This window comes from Gossypium hirsutum, chromosome D12 (assembly GCF_007990345.1).
Source record: "Gossypium hirsutum isolate 1008001.06 chromosome D12, Gossypium_hirsutum_v2.1, whole genome shotgun sequence".
Lineage (NCBI taxonomy): Eukaryota > Viridiplantae > Streptophyta > Magnoliopsida > Malvales > Malvaceae > Gossypium > Gossypium hirsutum.
This window is the reverse complement of record NC_053448.1, coordinates 55,890,404-55,908,682: the sequence shown is the minus strand read 5'-3', so window position 1 is coordinate 55,908,682 and position 18,279 is coordinate 55,890,404. Positions and strand designations below refer to the sequence as shown.

Genomic DNA, 18,279 nt, shown 5'->3' with positions numbered 1-18,279 from the left:
CCATCTAAGGGAAAGAAGAGAAAATCGAAAAGATATTCGGATTCGTAACGTAACCTAAGCATAGAATTGGGCAGATTCGACCCGGAGCCGGCCCATCGTACACATGCTTGGTTGCACGTGCCCGCTGTCCGCTTACCCTCGTATCTACCAATCCACCCATCTATCAGACGTTGTTCGGCCTTCTTAAAATATATAGAAATCCAATCCCACCGTCGGCCGGCGAATTATCCCTCCGATCACCCTCCGGTCTGATCCATGACGTTGTCAGACGAAGAAGATGAGTTTTTGGCGAATTTCCTTGAATCCGAGCTCTCCGATGAGGTTCTCTTCCCTACCCCCTACTCTTTTCTTTATCGATAATAACTTTCTGCCTTTCTGATGAAATTGAATCGGTTCCGGTTTTAGGAGGAGCCGAAAGCCAAGCGATTGCGCGTTGTGAAGGAAGATGAGGAAAAGGAGAAAGAAGGCAAAGGAGATGGGGCTTCTTCGAATATGAATCCGAATCCGAATCCGGGCCAAGTGAAGAACAATAATAATTGGAACAATCCTAGGAGGATTGAGAGTGGTACTTTCAGCAAGATTCCACCTGAGTTATTTACTCAAATCCTCAAATTCCTCTCATCCGAGGTCCTTTTCTGTACTGTGTAAATTTCTTTTTTCCTTCTCAAATTCTCAGTTTCTGATTTTGTGTTTGTTATGTATGAATTTACAGGATCTTGTATCGTGCTCGATGGTGTGTAGTTTCCTGAATTATGCCGCATCTGACGAATCCTTATGGCGCCGACTGTGAGTGTTTTATTGCATTTGATTTCTGATGTTCAAAGTCTCTTTTTTCTTTTTTGCTCTTTAGGTTTTAAATTTTGTTGATTATTGCTACTTGTTGGTCAAGCTATCTATTAATGCATAATTAAAGCATTCCTTGTTAACCAGCCACTCATGTAGCTGCTTAAGTCCTTGTTGACATCATGTCTCGGGTTCAAACCTGAACTACCTCATCCCCATAGCCCTTTGATACGAAAGAGAAGGCATTCCTTTGTAAGATAAATGGAATTTGAGTGATTGAAGGTTCATTGACGCTTCCTTCTAGTGTCTAACTATGTCTAGGTTACAAATTCATTGTTTGCTTTAGTTAATTTTGCAGATATATATATACACGCATTGTTGTAGTGGTTTAAAGGTTTGCTTCTTTATCACATTTATGCTTGTTGGCATACCATACAATGCCAACAATATGTATGTATCTGTAGTAACCAATATCGACCCTTTCACTCTGTAAATTCTTGTTTTGCAACTTGAAACAAAAAGTTTGAACTTCTTCAGGTATTGTATGCGATGGGGTTTGTTGCCTCCAACAAAAATACGGGAATGTCCTTGGAAGAAGCTTTATATTCAGGTACTTTTGGTTTATACATATCAATTTAAGGTTCCTTTATGTTTTAGATTTTTATTTTATTAAAACCTCACATATCTATCCTGTGTAGAAAATCTTTATGGTCACTCAGTGGGCATACAGCCCTCCCTGCATGCTAACTTTACCTGTGCTCATCAGCTCATGACTACTAATTAGTGTGCCACTGGTTGCCATTTTAATCTATTTCATTGAACTTTGAGGGCATAACATGCATGTGTAGTCAGCTATTTGTATTGTATTAGAATTTGACTGGAGAAATTTATCTAGTATCAGCTTTTAGCATAACATTGTTTACTGAGAATTTCAATCTGTGTACCTGCTGCGTTTAAATCAGCTGGTTCGCATGCTGCTTCTTTTCTCTATAACATTTTCAACTTTTATGGTAAAACATATTTTTCCTTCTCAGCGTGATGAAGAGGACATGATTGAACTTGTTAGGAACTGTCCATCTGAATTTAAAGAATACTACATTCAAATGCAATCAGCTAAAAGAAGCCAAGCACCTCTTCCTTCTCAGGTAACAAGGTTTTATTGATTTTGGTCCATTAAAAAAGCGAAAGATGTTTTAAGTTCTCATGCAGTGATGATAGTGTAGAGATAGCTTGTCATGGAGCCCTTATGTTCTGAAAATGTGTTTTTTAGTAATGAATATAATGAGAAATGTTCCTCAAAAACCATCTCCATTTCTGCATCAGGAATTTTTCATTTTGAATGCAATGACTAGCTTGAATAGAAATGTGCTTCCTGTTTCCTTGACCTACTGAAAGATCAAGTATTGCTTTTATCCTTTAGAGGCATGCATCAAGATGCTTAATTCACTTTCTTGAACCATAACTGAAATGTGTTCCTTTGGCTGTTTTCTTCTGTGTTCGTGCGTGCACTTGTAAAGGTGAAGGATGACTCAATAATTCTTGACAAGACAGTTGCTGATCAAGTATCTATCTGGAAAAGTAGTCGCGGCCTGACTGATAAGGTTGTCACTGACCATGCTTGTTCTGGAGAAACATGTACCTACTACCAAATAGGGGATGTATTTGTTTGTGAGAAGACTGGGCAGGTTCATGGTAGGAAACGTTTTCAACTATTGCCAAATTATCATGGAACTTCAATTTATGGTTTCTTATTTATGTTCTTTCTTGTCTCAGTATGTGACGATACTTGTCGAGAAGTCATTTTGGATCCCAACAATGAGCTTTTGGTCTGCACAATTTCAGGCCACTGTTTTGATAGGTTACTGTCACCATCCGAAATGGAATTGGATGCTGTGAGTAAAAGTTCTATTAACTATTAGTTATTTTTGCTAGGTTTCCATTAAAATTTTCAAGTCCTACGAAAATTTGGTTTTAGAAATATGATACATACTATTAAATTACGGCATGCTGTATTTATTTCATTTATCATCCTTTAACAAGCTAGGCATCCTTTATTTGTGGTATATGTTGTGTCAGGGGGAAGGTTGTGACATGATCATCTTAAGCTTTTTTATTATTCATTTTCTAACACTTGAATGTCAAAAAAACTTGCAGGAACAGCAGCAAGCTGGTGGCACAGATGAAGCAGAACCATTCTTGGGATCTGGTCGCTTTGGTAATAAAAATTACTTGAATCTCAATCTTTCATGTAATCCCTGACAGATTTGATTGCATCTGGCATGTATCTCATTTTCACTTTATGATGCTGTGGCAGCACGAGCTTACTTATTAGGATACAACTGCGAGGATGAAAAGGAGCTGGAAGCTGCTTTGAGGTTTTGTTGATCCAAATCTTTTATTACTTTCTTTTAGGTGGGTATTAGTAAATGTCTCAGTTTGAGATTGATATGTGGATGCTCTTAAGTTTTTCTTTTATTGATTCTATAGTTGTACAAGATAGATAATTATAGTTGATAATGTATTTACTATCATGTAAAAAAAAACCCGTCCCCGGCTTGATCGTTTATTGTGCACAATGGCGCTGATTGGAATGAATCAAGGTATAACCATAGGTGTCCTTATCCATTTTAAGTTTTGAGCATAGTCTTGTTCGGATCAAGGATGGCATTCAGGTAAAGCCTTCTTAACAATGTCGATTTCAAGATTCAAACTTGGTTCAAATGCTTGGGGAAGAAGTTCATTTTCATTTCTTCCAACCACTTGATTCCTTTTAATTTTATACATCTTATCTTGCAAATTTAAAGTTATATTATCTGATATACAAAAATATTATATATTTTAAGAAGTAATTTCAATCATTTTCAAACTTTCTATGGTAAAAGGTTTCAAGTTGGATAATGATAAATTTGATTGTTGATTTTACAACTTAAGTTATTTTGGCTAAAACTTAAGCTTTTAATTTGAGTTAAAATTGTCAAATTTTATTTAAATATGGGAGGACTATTTTTAACCGCAGAAGTTGCACTCTATTTGGCTTGAATTTTAAATTACATGGTATCCATGTTTAAAAAAGTTCAAATTTATTGATATGATGTTTAAAATAAAAAGAAAAAAACAAAGCTTACTTAAGAAAACTGAGCTTGAAGAAAAGCTCTCGTCTCCTTCCACAAAATCCCCTTCCCGCATTTCAATTTCCTGATTTTGTCTTTTGTTTTACACGGCTGTTATGTCTGCGTTCAGCATGTAGAAATGGTTGCCACTCTTCTAAAGGAAATATTAGCTATTTCATTAAAACTTAAAGAATTTGACTAAAAGTAGAATATTACGGTCGGACATTACTGCTTGAATTGTTTGTTTATTTCTACGTTCCAATGGATGTTTAAATAGCTTTTTAGATAATGGTTTGGACATTACTTCAGAGTGGAGTGGAGTTAGATATTGGTATTTTTTTTACTTTTGATCTTCACCATTATTTTTTTTCTACAAGTAAATGATCCTCAAAGCATATCTTGTTTCTTCCTAAATGGCGGTGATCGAAATTGGCTATAAAAATTATTTGTGATCGACATGTTCTATCCCATAAGACTTATCTCTAAGTTATTTACCAAAAGGTTTTATTTAAGATAAATGTCAGACATTTTTATCTCGGAGATAATTTTATATCTTCACAAAGCCGCTAAAGGGAGCTGCCTGATTTTTCTTATAAATAGGCAACCTATTGACATGGTTGATACCAGTTGCATTTGCTAGTATTTTTGCTGCCGGTTTTTACTTGTATTTTACACTCATTTTATTGGCTTTATTGGAAAGTATTTAGACGGTTGTAAATGAGGTAATTTAGGTGAGTGGTTCTAATAAGGTGGGGTTGCAATTACTTCTTGTGTATGAGTAGATAGAATTTTAGCTAATAAATTACTAGATCAATTGTTGAATGAACCATTCATTACATGAGGCTTCGCAGAGTAAGTTTAAGATTGTTTTCATGCTACGTTAACAAAGTTTGTGTGCTTATCTTTCCATTTACTCTCCTTATTTATTGTCTTTGTTCACTGTTTTATTCAAATTCGTTTCAAGACATCTCTTGGTTCATTAGTTTGAACAAAAAACAAACTTATTGTTTTTCCAGTTACATGTACCTTTGTTTAAAAAAAAGAGTAGGAATAAAAAAGTGTAAAGATTAAATGCATTTCAAATTTTAATTTTGATTAAAATGAGAGGAGATATATCATAAGGTAATTATTTGATTGAATTCAAATGAAAAGAAAAAAATAAAGAAAAAGAGGGTATTTCATTTTACTAGGTGTTTTTTTTTGGCCAAAGAAAAATAAATTTATTAATGTTACCGAACTTGTTAAATTCTTTGTATTCACTTTCTTCACAACATATTAATTTTATCAGTTACGCATTAAAAGTAATAGCGTGAGAATCTCCTTAAATTTTGAATATATAGTTAATGAACTCAAGTTATAAGATACATATTTGATTTAGCAATTGTGTCTATATTACAATTTTATTTTGTGTTTGTAAGACCTACAATTATCTCTCATTATCCTTTCATTTTTGGATAAATTACACTAACAGTCACTTAATTTTGGGATAATTGACAAAACAGTAACTCAGGTTTCAATTCAGTTACTCAACTCTCAAAAAATAACAAAAAGTCACCACTAACCATTTCCCGTTAAAGACGTAACAGAGCTTCCATTTTCCATTACGGGCTTAACAGAACTCCCACTTTCCATCCCCCTATCACTGTTCTCCCATCCTTCCCCCTACTCTGATTCTCTCTCCCTCTCCCCCTATTTTTCACCATCCCTCTTCCTACTTTGATTCTTTTCCCTTTTTCCATTTTACCACCTTGTGAATATATTATTCCTAGTGAGCATTTTCATCAACAAATACTTATCAAGAACAATGAATTAAAAAGTACTTTTGCTAGGAATGCTACTACACTGCAATATCATCTTTATTTAAAATAAAAACATTTTGGAAAGCTTTCGAATTAAGATAAAACTAAAGTTATAAGTGTTAACTTTTTTTTAAAATGCAAAGAAAATAGATAATCAAATACTAATTGATTGAATTCGTAAGAAAAAGACAATGCTGGTGGAATTCTCAAAATAAATGGAGTTACTTTATAGTATATTTTTGGATTTTTTACCTAAATAATATAAAAAAACTAAAATGATATGCAACAATTATGTACCAAAATGGTACATTTAGATGGGTGGAGGGTGGTGCATAGGCGGCACCACCCTAATATTCTGACACAATACAGTTTAAAAAATAATAATAAAATAATGGTGGAGGCATGTAGATAGGCGGCACACATGTAAAAATACAGGTCAAATACGAGTCGTATATGGTAAAAATCAGACATAAAAATTGACCCGCTGACACGATGGGACAGGACACTGGGTCACGCTTAAGGAAGAGGCGGCACCCAGTGGTGGAGGAGACGGCACAGGCGACACTGGTGATGCCTTTGGCAGAGGCGGCACCGCGGTGGCAGGCGATAGGACGGCTATATGCAGCAGTTCATTTATAAGGTCCTCAAGGTTCATTTTTGCCCCGCGAGTGAAGAAGAAGAAAGAGAAAGAGAAGAAAAGAAGAGAAGAAGAAGAAGAATGAGAAGGAGAGGGCGGGAAGGGAAAAAGAAAGAAAAAAAAAAGAGGAGGAGAAAAGAGGGAGGGGAAGAGAAAGAGAAGGAAAAAAAATAGAAAAGAAAATGTAATTTTTTTGTTATAAATTAATTGATCAATGTTAATTTAATTTGTTTCTGTTGTTATTATTATTGATTTAATTCGGATTTAATTTTTAAATTTATTTTTGTAAGGTATTATTTGGTTAAAAAGAGCTATTAAGGTTTTAATGTGTATTGAAGTAAAAAAGCCTATTTATGTTATGTACAAAGAATGTTTTATTATTTTATGCAATTTATTTGTTATGTGTGTTTTAGGTTGATTATATATATTTTTTATGAAATTTATTTGACATGTTATTTTGATTATTTTAATATTATTTTTTATGTAGGTAAAAGATGAGACCATTGATATGGAATTTGGAATTTATAAGATAAATTAAGAATTAGTTTATATGTTCTATTTTTTTAAGATTTTATAATTGAGAATAAGAGTTTAAATTTTTAAATTTTATTTTATGTTTTTTATAAATATTTAAAATAAAATTTCTTTTAAACTTCTATGAAAAAAAATTATATTTTTTGACAATAATTAAGTTGGCATGTTATTATATATATTATATTTTAAACCAAAACATTTTACTTATTATCATTTTAAAATAATAATAAAAATATTCGTATTTATTATGTATCGTTTATGTTATGTTTTTGTTATATTTTTTTATTGGCATGTTATTTTTAGTATTTTAATATAAATTTTTTGTTTTTTATGTAGGTAAAAGATTAAACCACTGAGATGAAATTTGTGAACGAGACCATTGAGTTGGAGTTTGAGTTGGAATTTATAAGATATATTTATTTTGTTAATGTAGTATAGCAAAAAATATGATGTGGAAAAAACTGGTTGGTATTTTTTTGTAATTAAAAGCAATATATAAATTTAGGTATTTTGATAAATATTTAAAATCCATCAAACATTGAAATTAATAACCGAAATTGTTTTGAAATTGTAGGTTTCGCAATGACTCCATTGATTAAGAACGATGGTCACATATCAAACACAGTTAATAATATGGTAATATATTGTTATTTGTTAATCACGGGTTCCCTTAAAAAAAGATCTATGTAATTTACGGAAATAAATTATGTTATTATAACTATTTTATGTAATTTAACACTGTCAAAGCTCGTACCGCGCATTAAGGGATCGGGTGAATGGTTTAGGATATTCCCCGGATGAACGACTGATACCATACTTGGAGTTAGCTGGATTCGGGTCAGCAGCATTGATCCAGGCGTTTGATTTGTTGTACGATTTAATATCCGCATTGGTCGAGCGTTGGCGCCCGGAGGCCCACACTTTTCATTTGCCATGTGGGGAGTGCACTGTCACTCTGGAGGATGTTGCATTGCAACTTGGGCTCTCAATCGACGGGAGTGCCGTAACGGGTGTAAGTGCGATAGCTAAGCCTGCTGCCTTTTGTTATAGCCTACTAGGAGTCTTGCCCGTCGATGCTGAGTCCAATTTTATGGGTTTGAAATTTTCATGGCTGAAAACTAATTTTGAACATGTATCAATTAATGCCACTGAACAAGCGTACATTATGCATATTATAGGGGGTGTACTGATGCCCGATGCGAACAACAACAGGGTTCGTTTGATGTATTTACCCCTATTAGTTGATTTGCAGAATGTCCGCTCGAATAGTTAGGGTTCCGCAGTTCTGGTTATGTTGTATCGTGAGCTTTGTCGGACGACAAAACCTGATGCCGTAGACATAGGCGGATGCCTTGTATTGTTGCAGTCATGGGCTCTTTATCGGATGTCATTCTTGGCATCGGCTAGGCACCAACCATACATATTTCCACTAGTGAACAGGTGATAAAATTTAACTTGTTATTAATTGACATTTTTTTATAATGATACTATTCTAACGACACTATATTTACTTGTAATTTGTTTTTGTAGATGGAGTTTTTATCCGGGTATCGGAAGGTCGTACACTATCCCGATATATCGTCTAATTATTGAATAACATGCTGAGAAAGGGGTAAACTATTCCAATATTTGTGACATGTAATTACTTTGTATATCTTACTCGAATCGTGTTAAATTTTAACCATGTTATTAATCGTGCAGTTTATCTGGATGCCGTATTGGAGACTAGAAATTACGGCTGTTATACCATTGTCTACCTATATTCATTCTCACATGTGGTGCATTAACGCACCAATTATCAATTTCCAGATAGTCGAGTAGTCTGGCAGTTTGGTTGCATCCAGTATATCCTGGATCCGCCAATGCAGTTGGGAAAGATTCACTTAATCAACAAAAGAGGAAAACATGAAAATAATTGGGGGGTTGTGCACCGAAAATATATTGCAATGTGGGATAATCGGATGGCGCGGAGACTACAGATGGATGTTTCTTCCGATTTGCAACTATCATTAGAGTACATATAATGGTACTCTAGTACGGGAAAACCATATTTACTTGGTGGGTAGTTGACTGTAGTCCCCCCGCACATGCATCGACTTAGGGCATACGAGCTAGTGCCCGATATAGAGGCCGAGCCCGAGCTCGAGCCACAGTCGGATCCCGAGCCCGAGCCACAGTCGGAGCCCGAGCTCAAGCGATCGCATATACATTCAACTGATAGTTCTTATCATCCGGAGTTGCGGGTCAATGACTATTTCCCGGGCTCATAAGGACACGAATATCATTTCGGGTTTGATATCTTTAGGTCGTATCCACCGCAGTATAACACTCCTCCCAGCTCGTATCTACCGCAGTATTCTACTCCTCCTGGGTCGTATCCACCACAACATGGCACTCCTCCCAGCTCAAGTTCATCGACAGCGTTTGGAGCATATGATTTATCTTCCATGTTTCGCACACCCCTACCTGCGAATAAAGAGGATGTTGATCGTCGCAATCACCCACAACGTGAACGTTGAACCCCACAGAAATATACCCCTAGGACTACACCATCAAACCATCAATTTTAGGGGTTTCTTGCAATTTAAATATTACAAAGTTTGTACTTTTTTATTCTAAAAAATATAAATCAAGAAAAAGATAATCTTTGTATTTATTTAATTAGATTAATTGCAACATTAGAACTTGGAACAAACTTTGTGGTCATAAATTAAATTAATTGCAACATTACAACATTAAAACACCAAAACTTGTAACAAACTTTGTAATATAAATTTTGTTATATAAATTAAATATATTACAAGATTAAAAATTGGAACAAACTTTGTAATATAATTAGGTACATAGGATTACATAAGCTCAATTCCTACCCGATCGTAACGATTGTCCAATATGGTAGTTTTGCTGCGGGCATTTACTCCGATTATGACCAGCTAATCTGCATAAGCCACAATGCTTACCATTAGATTTCTCCTGAATGTCCATTTTACTACGGATTCTGGATGACTGCAGACGACCTTTCAGATTCTTACACAACCCTTTTTGTTTGGGAAAAGCTCAAAAGTCGTCAGAGGCACCTCCCACGTAGACACACATCATCGACAAATTATTCAACATTAAGCGAGACTTTAGCACACACTGCCACGACATGCGTACATGGATAATGAAGTGTTTGGAACCTCCTGCAATTGCGTCATCTATTTCGAAGATCAACTCCATAGGACCTAGGTGGTATACCGGGTAACAACCAATGGTCTCTATAACTTAAAACGTTTCAAGATGTCGTGATTATACTTCTACATTCATCGACCTCGCCATCCGACGATTTGCAACCATTGCATCCCTGACATCTTCAACAAACACGTGTTTCGCCTCTATCTAGTTGACTTGTTGCTGACCCATTCTTGGCATCAAGGTAGCCAACCTGTAGAATGTAGAATAGAAGACAGATGAAATCAGAAGATGTCGTATTTTCAACAACACAGCGTTGATCCCCTCCACCAAGTTTGTGGTCATTTGACCATAACGAAAGCCCTTGTCAAAACTTTGAGCCTATTGCCACGGCTCCATGTACCCTATCACTGTCGAAAAGATGTGTTCGTTTGACCTTCCATGTCACTCTCAAGTCGAGTTATTCTTTGGAAAAGTGGCTCTAGCTCATGCGCTGTATATGTATTAAGAAAAGATAAGTTATAATATTGCCCTTAAACATTAAAACTTATATTGAAAAGATAAGGTTATCCTTTACCCATTCTCACAACTTGTCTCTGCCAGTTTACATTCTTATAATCTCGATAGAAGTTAGCCGCGATGTGTCGGATGTAGTAAACAGATCTTCATGGCACACCGGAACGCCTAATGGTGGCAATTAATCATTTCCCTCTATCGGAGATGATGCAAATATTATCGTTGCTAATAACATACCTCCACATGTTGGTAAGGAATAATTCCCACGATTCCATATTCCCCTTATCTACGATGGCAAATGCTATCGAGAGCACATTCTTGTTGCCGTCTTGAGCAACCGCAAGAAGTAGGATTTGTGTATATTTTCCACATAGTTAAGTCTCATCTACTTGCACAAACGGCTTATAGCGGGGAAATATGTGCACACATGGACCAAACGTCCAGAACATCCGATGGAAAATTCTTTTTCCAGGTTGTAGTTAGTCATCCGGGCCGTAATAAGATCGTGTCTATAACTCAATGACAGTCCCTGGTACGTACTCCGCATAGCGGTTATCCGTCCCTGTAGCCCATTATACGATGCATTGAAGTCTTCGTACAACTACTTCATTGTCATCTGTTTAGCTATTCATGCTTTTCAGTATGATACTTGATACTGAAATCGTGCTTGCATTTTGGCAATCAGTACTGAAACTTTAATGGTCGGCATGTCCTTCACCATTGGCATGATACACGTACAGATAGTTTTGGAATCAGGCTTTCGATGATCTTCTGTCATACATGTTGATGTACATGTGTGAGGCCCAACAAATTTTCGTATCTCCCACATCTGCGAATTTTGAATAAATGCAGCTTGTACCCGTCAATTGCAGCCTTCCACCGACTTCTAACACTCCCTAATTTATAATGTCGGTTGTGACTTTATAGTCCACTGATATATTCATGTTATACCGTTTAATAGCAAATATGCACTCTTCCTTACTTTCGAATCTCTGGCCTACGAACAACTTTTTAGGATCGAAATTTACGGCCAGCCGGTGAGCAGGTAGTATTTCAGGATACTCCGAGAACTCGACTACGTATGTCGCGTCGGGGTCTATGAGCGACATGTGTGGCCCAGGATTATTGTGTATTACAATACATCAAATATGGTTCCTGATTGAAGACTCGTTAATGTTTTCATCGTCATTCACGTCTTCGTCATCAATATCATCGGGGGCCTCGTCTACATCGGGATCACTATCATTATCGACCTCTTGATCACAAGGATCACTACTATCGTATCCATCATCACCAACCACATTAATATCGGGTGCAACATTAAAATCAATATCGATCCCGCGTATAGTCGATTCACTATCAATGTACGATATTGGAGCCACCATACATGGTTCTTGAGCTTCATGTTCTTCACCATATGCAGTGAGATCTTCATTTTGCTCCACACCGGCTAACTCAGCAAATAAGTGAATCGGTGCATTTTGGTTACTCCGATTCCCACAATAAAGAGCGATCATTGTCTCCACGTCTTCATCGTCTATAAGTTCTATTTCGGTGAATTTGATGGTATCTGTTGAAACTAGAAACTTGTAGAAAAGTTTCGAGATCCTTCTCCCACAACGTCTAACAATTTTTGCGCTAATCATTTCCTTCATATCATCGAACGAGATATTTCTATTAAATCTTATTGCTATTTGCTGCCGACATTTAAATATACATCCAACAGTTATTGTCAAGATGATTCCATCGAAATAAACGCATACGAAAAACTGATTATCCATCTTAAATACTCAATCTGTTAAAAAATAAACAAAAAATATCAAAACAATTTCGAACAACATAAAAATACTTACATAAAAAAATTAATGAATGAAAAGAGTCCATTTCTAACAATATCAAATTTATTGTCATTTCTAACAATATCTATGACAAAAATATTTCCAGTATTTATCTATTTTTTCCTGTTGTTATCACTAACTAACAATTACTTTATAATAGTTAAACTTTCAAATATATTAAAAATTTTTACAACATAACATTCTCAATAATTTAAACACAAAACTTACTAACAAATCACAATAAACAAAATAACTTTAAAACAAAACATAAAAATAACACTAAACAAACTATATAATACTAACAAAATAATTTTTTTCTTATCATAATCTATTATATTTGAAAATAACAATAAAAATAAAAAATACCTTTTCTTTTTTCTCTTTTCTTTCTTTCTTCTCTTCTCCCTCTCTTGTTCTGCTAATTTTTTTCAAACTGATACGAGCCGGATAGGGGAGTGGGGAGGGGGAAAATATACTAGGTGTGCCGCCTATCAGATAGGCACCACCAGTGCCGCCTATCGGATAGGCACCACACCCCCCTTCGTATTTTATTTGTAAGACCTACAATTCTTCTTTAATGCCTCTCCGATGGCTATTTTAATTTTCCATTTGTTTTGAGACATTTTTTATAATCATTTGTGTTAGATCCCATTCCCCTACTCATTAGTCTTACTGGAAATGCAAAAACTTCCCAAAATGCTTTTGGTTTTGGTGTCAAATTTTTTGTAGGGGCTGAAATTAAATTGTAATTTTTACGATAATAAAAATGAAATTTCATCATTTTAATAGCCTATGTCTTTAAATCAAATTTTTTTTATCATTTTTTTGGGCGGCAAAGTGCAATTTTATCTTTACTAATTTAAAATTTTAAAAGACCTAAATGGAAAATTTTCTATTTTTCTCAATCAACTTTTCGTATATTGTTTGCATTTTCACTTTCCACTTATCGAAGGTAAAATCCGACCCGTCAATTTTTAATATTTTTTATTTTTAATATATACTAAAACCATATATATGTGTGTGAATATATTGCCTACGGTAAAAAGTTATATACAGCAAAATTATGCCCATGAAGAAGTTATAAATGTATACTTTTATAATATTAAATTAGAAAATCATGGATAAAAGAAGTGAGGTGGAGTGAAATCTATGAATATGGATGTTTTAAACATTCATGCAAATGCAAGGGCGGAAGTGATTATCTCGAAATAAACTCTTATTTGTTTAATTGTTGATGGGATTAAAATGATTAACTTTTGTTTATGAGAAATTTGTTAATAAACAACTATCTTTTTTTGAATTTTGCTTCCCAACATGAAATGATTCATTTATTATTTTAAGATGCTAGAGTTTTGAAGTTGCATGTTATGCTACATAGTAGTGTTTCATAATTCACTATTTTATCTATCACTATGTTTTTACTTTATTATTATTTTTTTCTTTTCATTCAAAATCTCATAATTTTTGTCTTAATTTATGTAACAAGATTAGTTTTTGATCAACTGAGAAAAAAAACATGGGAAAGAAGGGAAAGCATAAACATAAATATGGTCATGTTGGACACCATCATCATGGAGGATATCCACCAGGTGCATATGCTCCACCGCCCGGAGGGTATCCCCCTCCAGGAGGAGGATATCCTCCTGGAGGGTACCCCCCACATGGGGGACACCCAGGATATCCACCACATGGAGGACATCTTACTCCTGGAGGGTATCCCCCTCATGTAGGACACCATCCACCTGGAGGATATCCCCCTCAGGGTTATCCTCCTCAAGGCTACCCACAAGCAGGTTATCCTCCTGTTGTCCAACCAGGTGGTTATCCTCATGGTGCACACCCTCCATCTGGTTATCCTGGAGCTTCTTATTCGGGTAAAAATTTAATTTGAAAATTAATATATAATTTTTTCGCTGAAAAAGAAAATATTACGAACATTACTAAATATGTTTATAATTGTGGGTGTTAGGGCATGGTGCTTATGGACAACACGCCGGTAAAGTTAAGCATGGGAAGCACGGAAAATATAAAGGGAAGAAGGGAAAGAAACGCGGAATTTTAGGCAAAAAGAAGTTGTGGTAATGATTTACAATTTTATATGTTAACTGAATGAATAATTGACACCTTAAGTCTCTAGTTATGGTTTCTTTTAAATTCTATAGATAATTCGTACATTTTATTTGAGCTTGAGCTTTACTTAACATAGTATAACTATAGTATAGTATAGTATGTCATTTTTCCATGACAATAACACATGATGAAATTGGATACTCACACAGGATAATTATATATCATAAAACTCAAATTTGAATACACAATGAGTTAAAACTTCAATCTTAACCAAAGATGACATAGTGTAGTTGATAATACAAAATTCAAATTTTCTTACATTGCGTCCAATAATGAGCCAATGTTTATACTATGACAAAAAAGTGTGGATATAACTTATTTACATGTTGATGCTATATATTATAAAAATATATATATACTTATTTATCAAAACAAGTGTTGTAAAAAATATTTGACTCACGAACTCTTTAATTTGAAACATTTAAAGCTTCGAAATGTGGTTGAGAAGGTATTTGTTGTTTTAAAAAAAAATTATTATATTAACGTCACTTCAATATATAGCATAAAAAATGTTGGATTGTACTAGCATATTGCATGCTTCATAATCTCATAAGTAAGTGGATTTGAGATTATCCATTTGTGATTATGTGGAAGAATGAAATATTTATAATTTTAATGATACAAATACAGATTTAGATTCAAATAAACTAGATTAAAGACCAACAGATGATAATAAGGAGTAATGAAGTATATGTTAAGTGTTAAAGAGGGAATAACCCAATGATATGAAATCCTAGAAAAATTAGATAAAATTGCATATGGTATTTATTTTTCTTGTTGCTTTTATTAATTCTCGTATTATCAACTATTTTCTTAGACTAACATATTACATATGATTATTTGATTTTAATTTTTTTATTTGTTTCGAGAGTCTTCTATCGTACTAATATTTTTAAAAGTATAAATTGTGTAATTATGTAATTACAATTTATACTACTAAACGTGACATATAAGATTATAATATAATTACACGTTATCTACTAAATATGTCAAAGAATTACAATTTTCTATAATTACAAGAAAATGTAATTATATTGTCCAAATAGCCCTAAATGTAATTATTTTAAATATATATACATATATATAATTTGAATAGAAAAGCAAATGCAAATCAAAATGAAACAATAACAGTTCTATTCAACCTAGAATATGTAATGAATAATTGTATTTATTCTTAATAGATGTGACTATCCTAATCGTCATCTATTGAATAGTCCTATAAATAGAAGTGAAATTTTATTTGGATGGTATAAAGAATTAGTGCATAAATTCTTCATAGAAATTGATCCTCTTGCTATGTTCTGCTCAATTCTTAGTGAATTGTTTTCGTCAATGTAAAACTTCATCAGTCATTGAACTTTATTGTATCATTGAGATTCATTTGCCAGCAACTCTTTTGCACAAAAAAAAAATATAGATAAGGTAAAAAGAACTTTAAAAATAATGGCATTGATACATGCCTCGAAGATTTTGTTAATTTCTCCTGAAACAGCATTTCTATAGACGTCAGAAGTACTCATGGGAGATCCCACATTCCCCATTTGCTTTGTCTGATCTGAATTCAGCAAACTGCAATGGAGAAAAAACAAAATTAGTTCAGCAAACACCACATAAAGCAAACCTGTAAACAATTTAACAGAAATTGATTATAGCACACCTCACTTATCACAGAAAATGATTAAGGCACGCCTCACTTTGTCACGTAAATGTGTCAATCATCTAGATAATAATATGACCCAGCAGCCTTTTGCTTCCTGTCCTTCGTTGAATCTAGTTTGTTAATTCTTGGTCGGTAATTGGTTGGATCCCGCCTAAAAGTAATGTCCAAATGCTGTAGAGTGCAATGATGTGCAAGGGTGAGCACCAAAAACCACACAAGTGAATAAGAGTGGTCAATCTAGCAATGAATATGGACAGCTGCAAGACTCACAGATAAGAAGAGATTCATGCTCGTCAACAACGATTGAGGTGAATTTGCAGTACAATCCACTGATGGCTTCCCCTCATACACAATAACACGATCTGCCAGGTAAGTTGCCATTATAAAATCATGCTCAACCACAAACGCGGTTTTCTTTGCATGGAGGATAAACCTCTTGATGACTTCGGAAGCAACAATAGGCTGCTCCGAGTCAAGATAAGCACTCGGCTCATCTATTAAATAAAGATCTGCAGGCTGCATGGAAATAACCAAACAAGTATTTCTGTAAATATACACCTAGGTATGTGAGCATGGAAAAGTAATGCCTGGAATAGAACGAGGAAAGGACTGAGATAGATACATAATACGTATATGTGAATTAATATCCTTAGACTTTTGGGTAATTTACAACATTTACCTTTCCAAGCCAATGCGACTCTTTGCAACTCTCCTACTGAGAGATTCGCTACTTCCTCATCCATCAGTTGTTCAATGAGAAGAGGCTTCATCACATCTGAAACAAACTGAGGATGCATGTATGAATCCCGTATCCTTTGATGTAGCAAGAGCCTGACTGTATCTGGAAACCTGGGACTGCTCTTTTGGGGTTTGTATGAAACATTAAACTCGGGTATCTCCACATCTGAACCTTCTACACTGTCAGGTGTCAACAAACCAGCCTGCAGATTTATCCAATAAAATCAAACAAATTGAGACATGAATTAAAATAACTTCAAAAATATGCACAAAGGATGAAAGAGAAAAATACCAGCATACGAATAAATGTGGTCTTCCCTCTCCCATTCTCACCGAGCATTACGATAATCTGAGAATCAGTAAATTCACCCTCAAATTCAATTACTTCAAAATTTCCCCGAGTTTTGGTCATGGTTGGGTATCTGTATCGTGCATAGGTTTCAATTTCCTCAGCACTTTCCTGTGGGGTCTCTGCAACCTAAAACAAAGAGAAACGGAGTGCTAAAGATGGAAAGATAATGAAGATTAATAATGGGTACTGGTAACAGGTTTACCTCAAAGTCATCTCGGAACCTACAGGTTTACCTCAAAGTCATCTCGGAACCTCAAATTTTCAGTAGGGACAAATCCAGCCCAAAAGATATTGATTCCCTCCCTTACAGAAAAGGGAAGGGTGACAACTCCAAATGCACCCGGCTTTCCATACAAGCAGCAAACGAAGTTGATAAGTAATCCAGGACACTAAGATCATGCTCGACCACAATCACATAGCTGAAGTACATAGTGGAAAAAAGCATTATTACCCTAAATAGATCGACTCAAACTATAAGAAACATTAGAGGCTAAGGGAAAAAACGAAGATTTAAGCTATTAGGCCTGGGAAGAGATCGAAGGACTTGTGATGCTTTCAGTCTGTTTCACATCAAGATAACTTGAAGGTTCGTCAAACATATATATCTCTGCCTTTTATATGGCAAAAACAGCAATAGCAAATCTCTGAAGCTCTCCACCAGACAAATCCCCAACATTACGGTCTACGACCTGGTTGAGTTAAAGATCAAGACAGAGTTTTGCTTTCATTTCCCTTTCATCTTTCTGGTCAAGCACCTGCCCCACATTGCCTTGAACTGCCTTTGGAATATGATCAACATACCGTGGCCTGATGTCTGATGATGGCCTGTTAAATACATAAAGTATACTGTCAGCAATATAAAGGCAAATCAGGGAATTTCTGTTGAAAAGTGGCCAATCATGCCGCTTGAATGCATGTTGCAGCTCGTGTGCTTGCTGCAATAGCAAGTTTTTTGTTTAGTTACATTGTAATTTTGTTTGGTTGAAAATGAGTAAGTTTGATGACAGCTTG

The 18,279-nt window shown here is 34.8% G+C and overlaps 3 protein-coding genes across 3 annotated transcripts; 2 read left to right on the top strand and 1 right to left on the bottom strand.

The window, feature by feature from the left end:
• Positions 1 to 3,632, top strand: LOC107947360 (F-box protein SKIP31). Its single transcript, XM_016882002.2, has 9 exons — positions 1 to 321; positions 406 to 627; positions 713 to 786; positions 1,321 to 1,393; positions 1,818 to 1,928; positions 2,301 to 2,475; positions 2,557 to 2,675; positions 2,938 to 2,998; positions 3,098 to 3,632. The coding sequence occupies exons 1-9, from the start codon at positions 256 to 258 to the stop codon at positions 3,166 to 3,168; spliced, it is 972 nt and encodes a 323-aa protein (XP_016737491.1). The 5' UTR covers positions 1 to 255; the 3' UTR covers positions 3,169 to 3,632.
• A 10,254-nt stretch (positions 3,633 to 13,886) lies between these two features.
• LOC107944929 (calcium-binding protein P) lies at positions 13,887 to 14,532 on the top strand. Its single transcript, XM_016878754.2, has 2 exons — positions 13,887 to 14,262; positions 14,358 to 14,532. The coding sequence occupies exons 1-2, from the start codon at positions 13,905 to 13,907 to the stop codon at positions 14,468 to 14,470; spliced, it is 471 nt and encodes a 156-aa protein (XP_016734243.1). The 5' UTR covers positions 13,887 to 13,904; the 3' UTR covers positions 14,471 to 14,532.
• A 1,280-nt stretch (positions 14,533 to 15,812) lies between these two features.
• On the bottom strand, positions 15,813 to 17,394 carry LOC107944921 (ABC transporter E family member 2). Its single transcript, XM_041107269.1, has 5 exons — positions 17,209 to 17,394; positions 16,868 to 17,119; positions 16,449 to 16,715; positions 16,176 to 16,349; positions 15,813 to 16,087 (listed from the first exon to the last, which is right to left on the bottom strand). Exons 1-4 carry the CDS (start codon positions 17,326 to 17,328, stop codon positions 16,230 to 16,232), a joined length of 759 nt encoding a protein of 252 aa, XP_040963203.1. The 5' UTR covers positions 17,329 to 17,394; the 3' UTR covers positions 15,813 to 16,087; positions 16,176 to 16,229.
• Between the last annotated feature and the right edge of the window lie 885 nt (positions 17,395 to 18,279).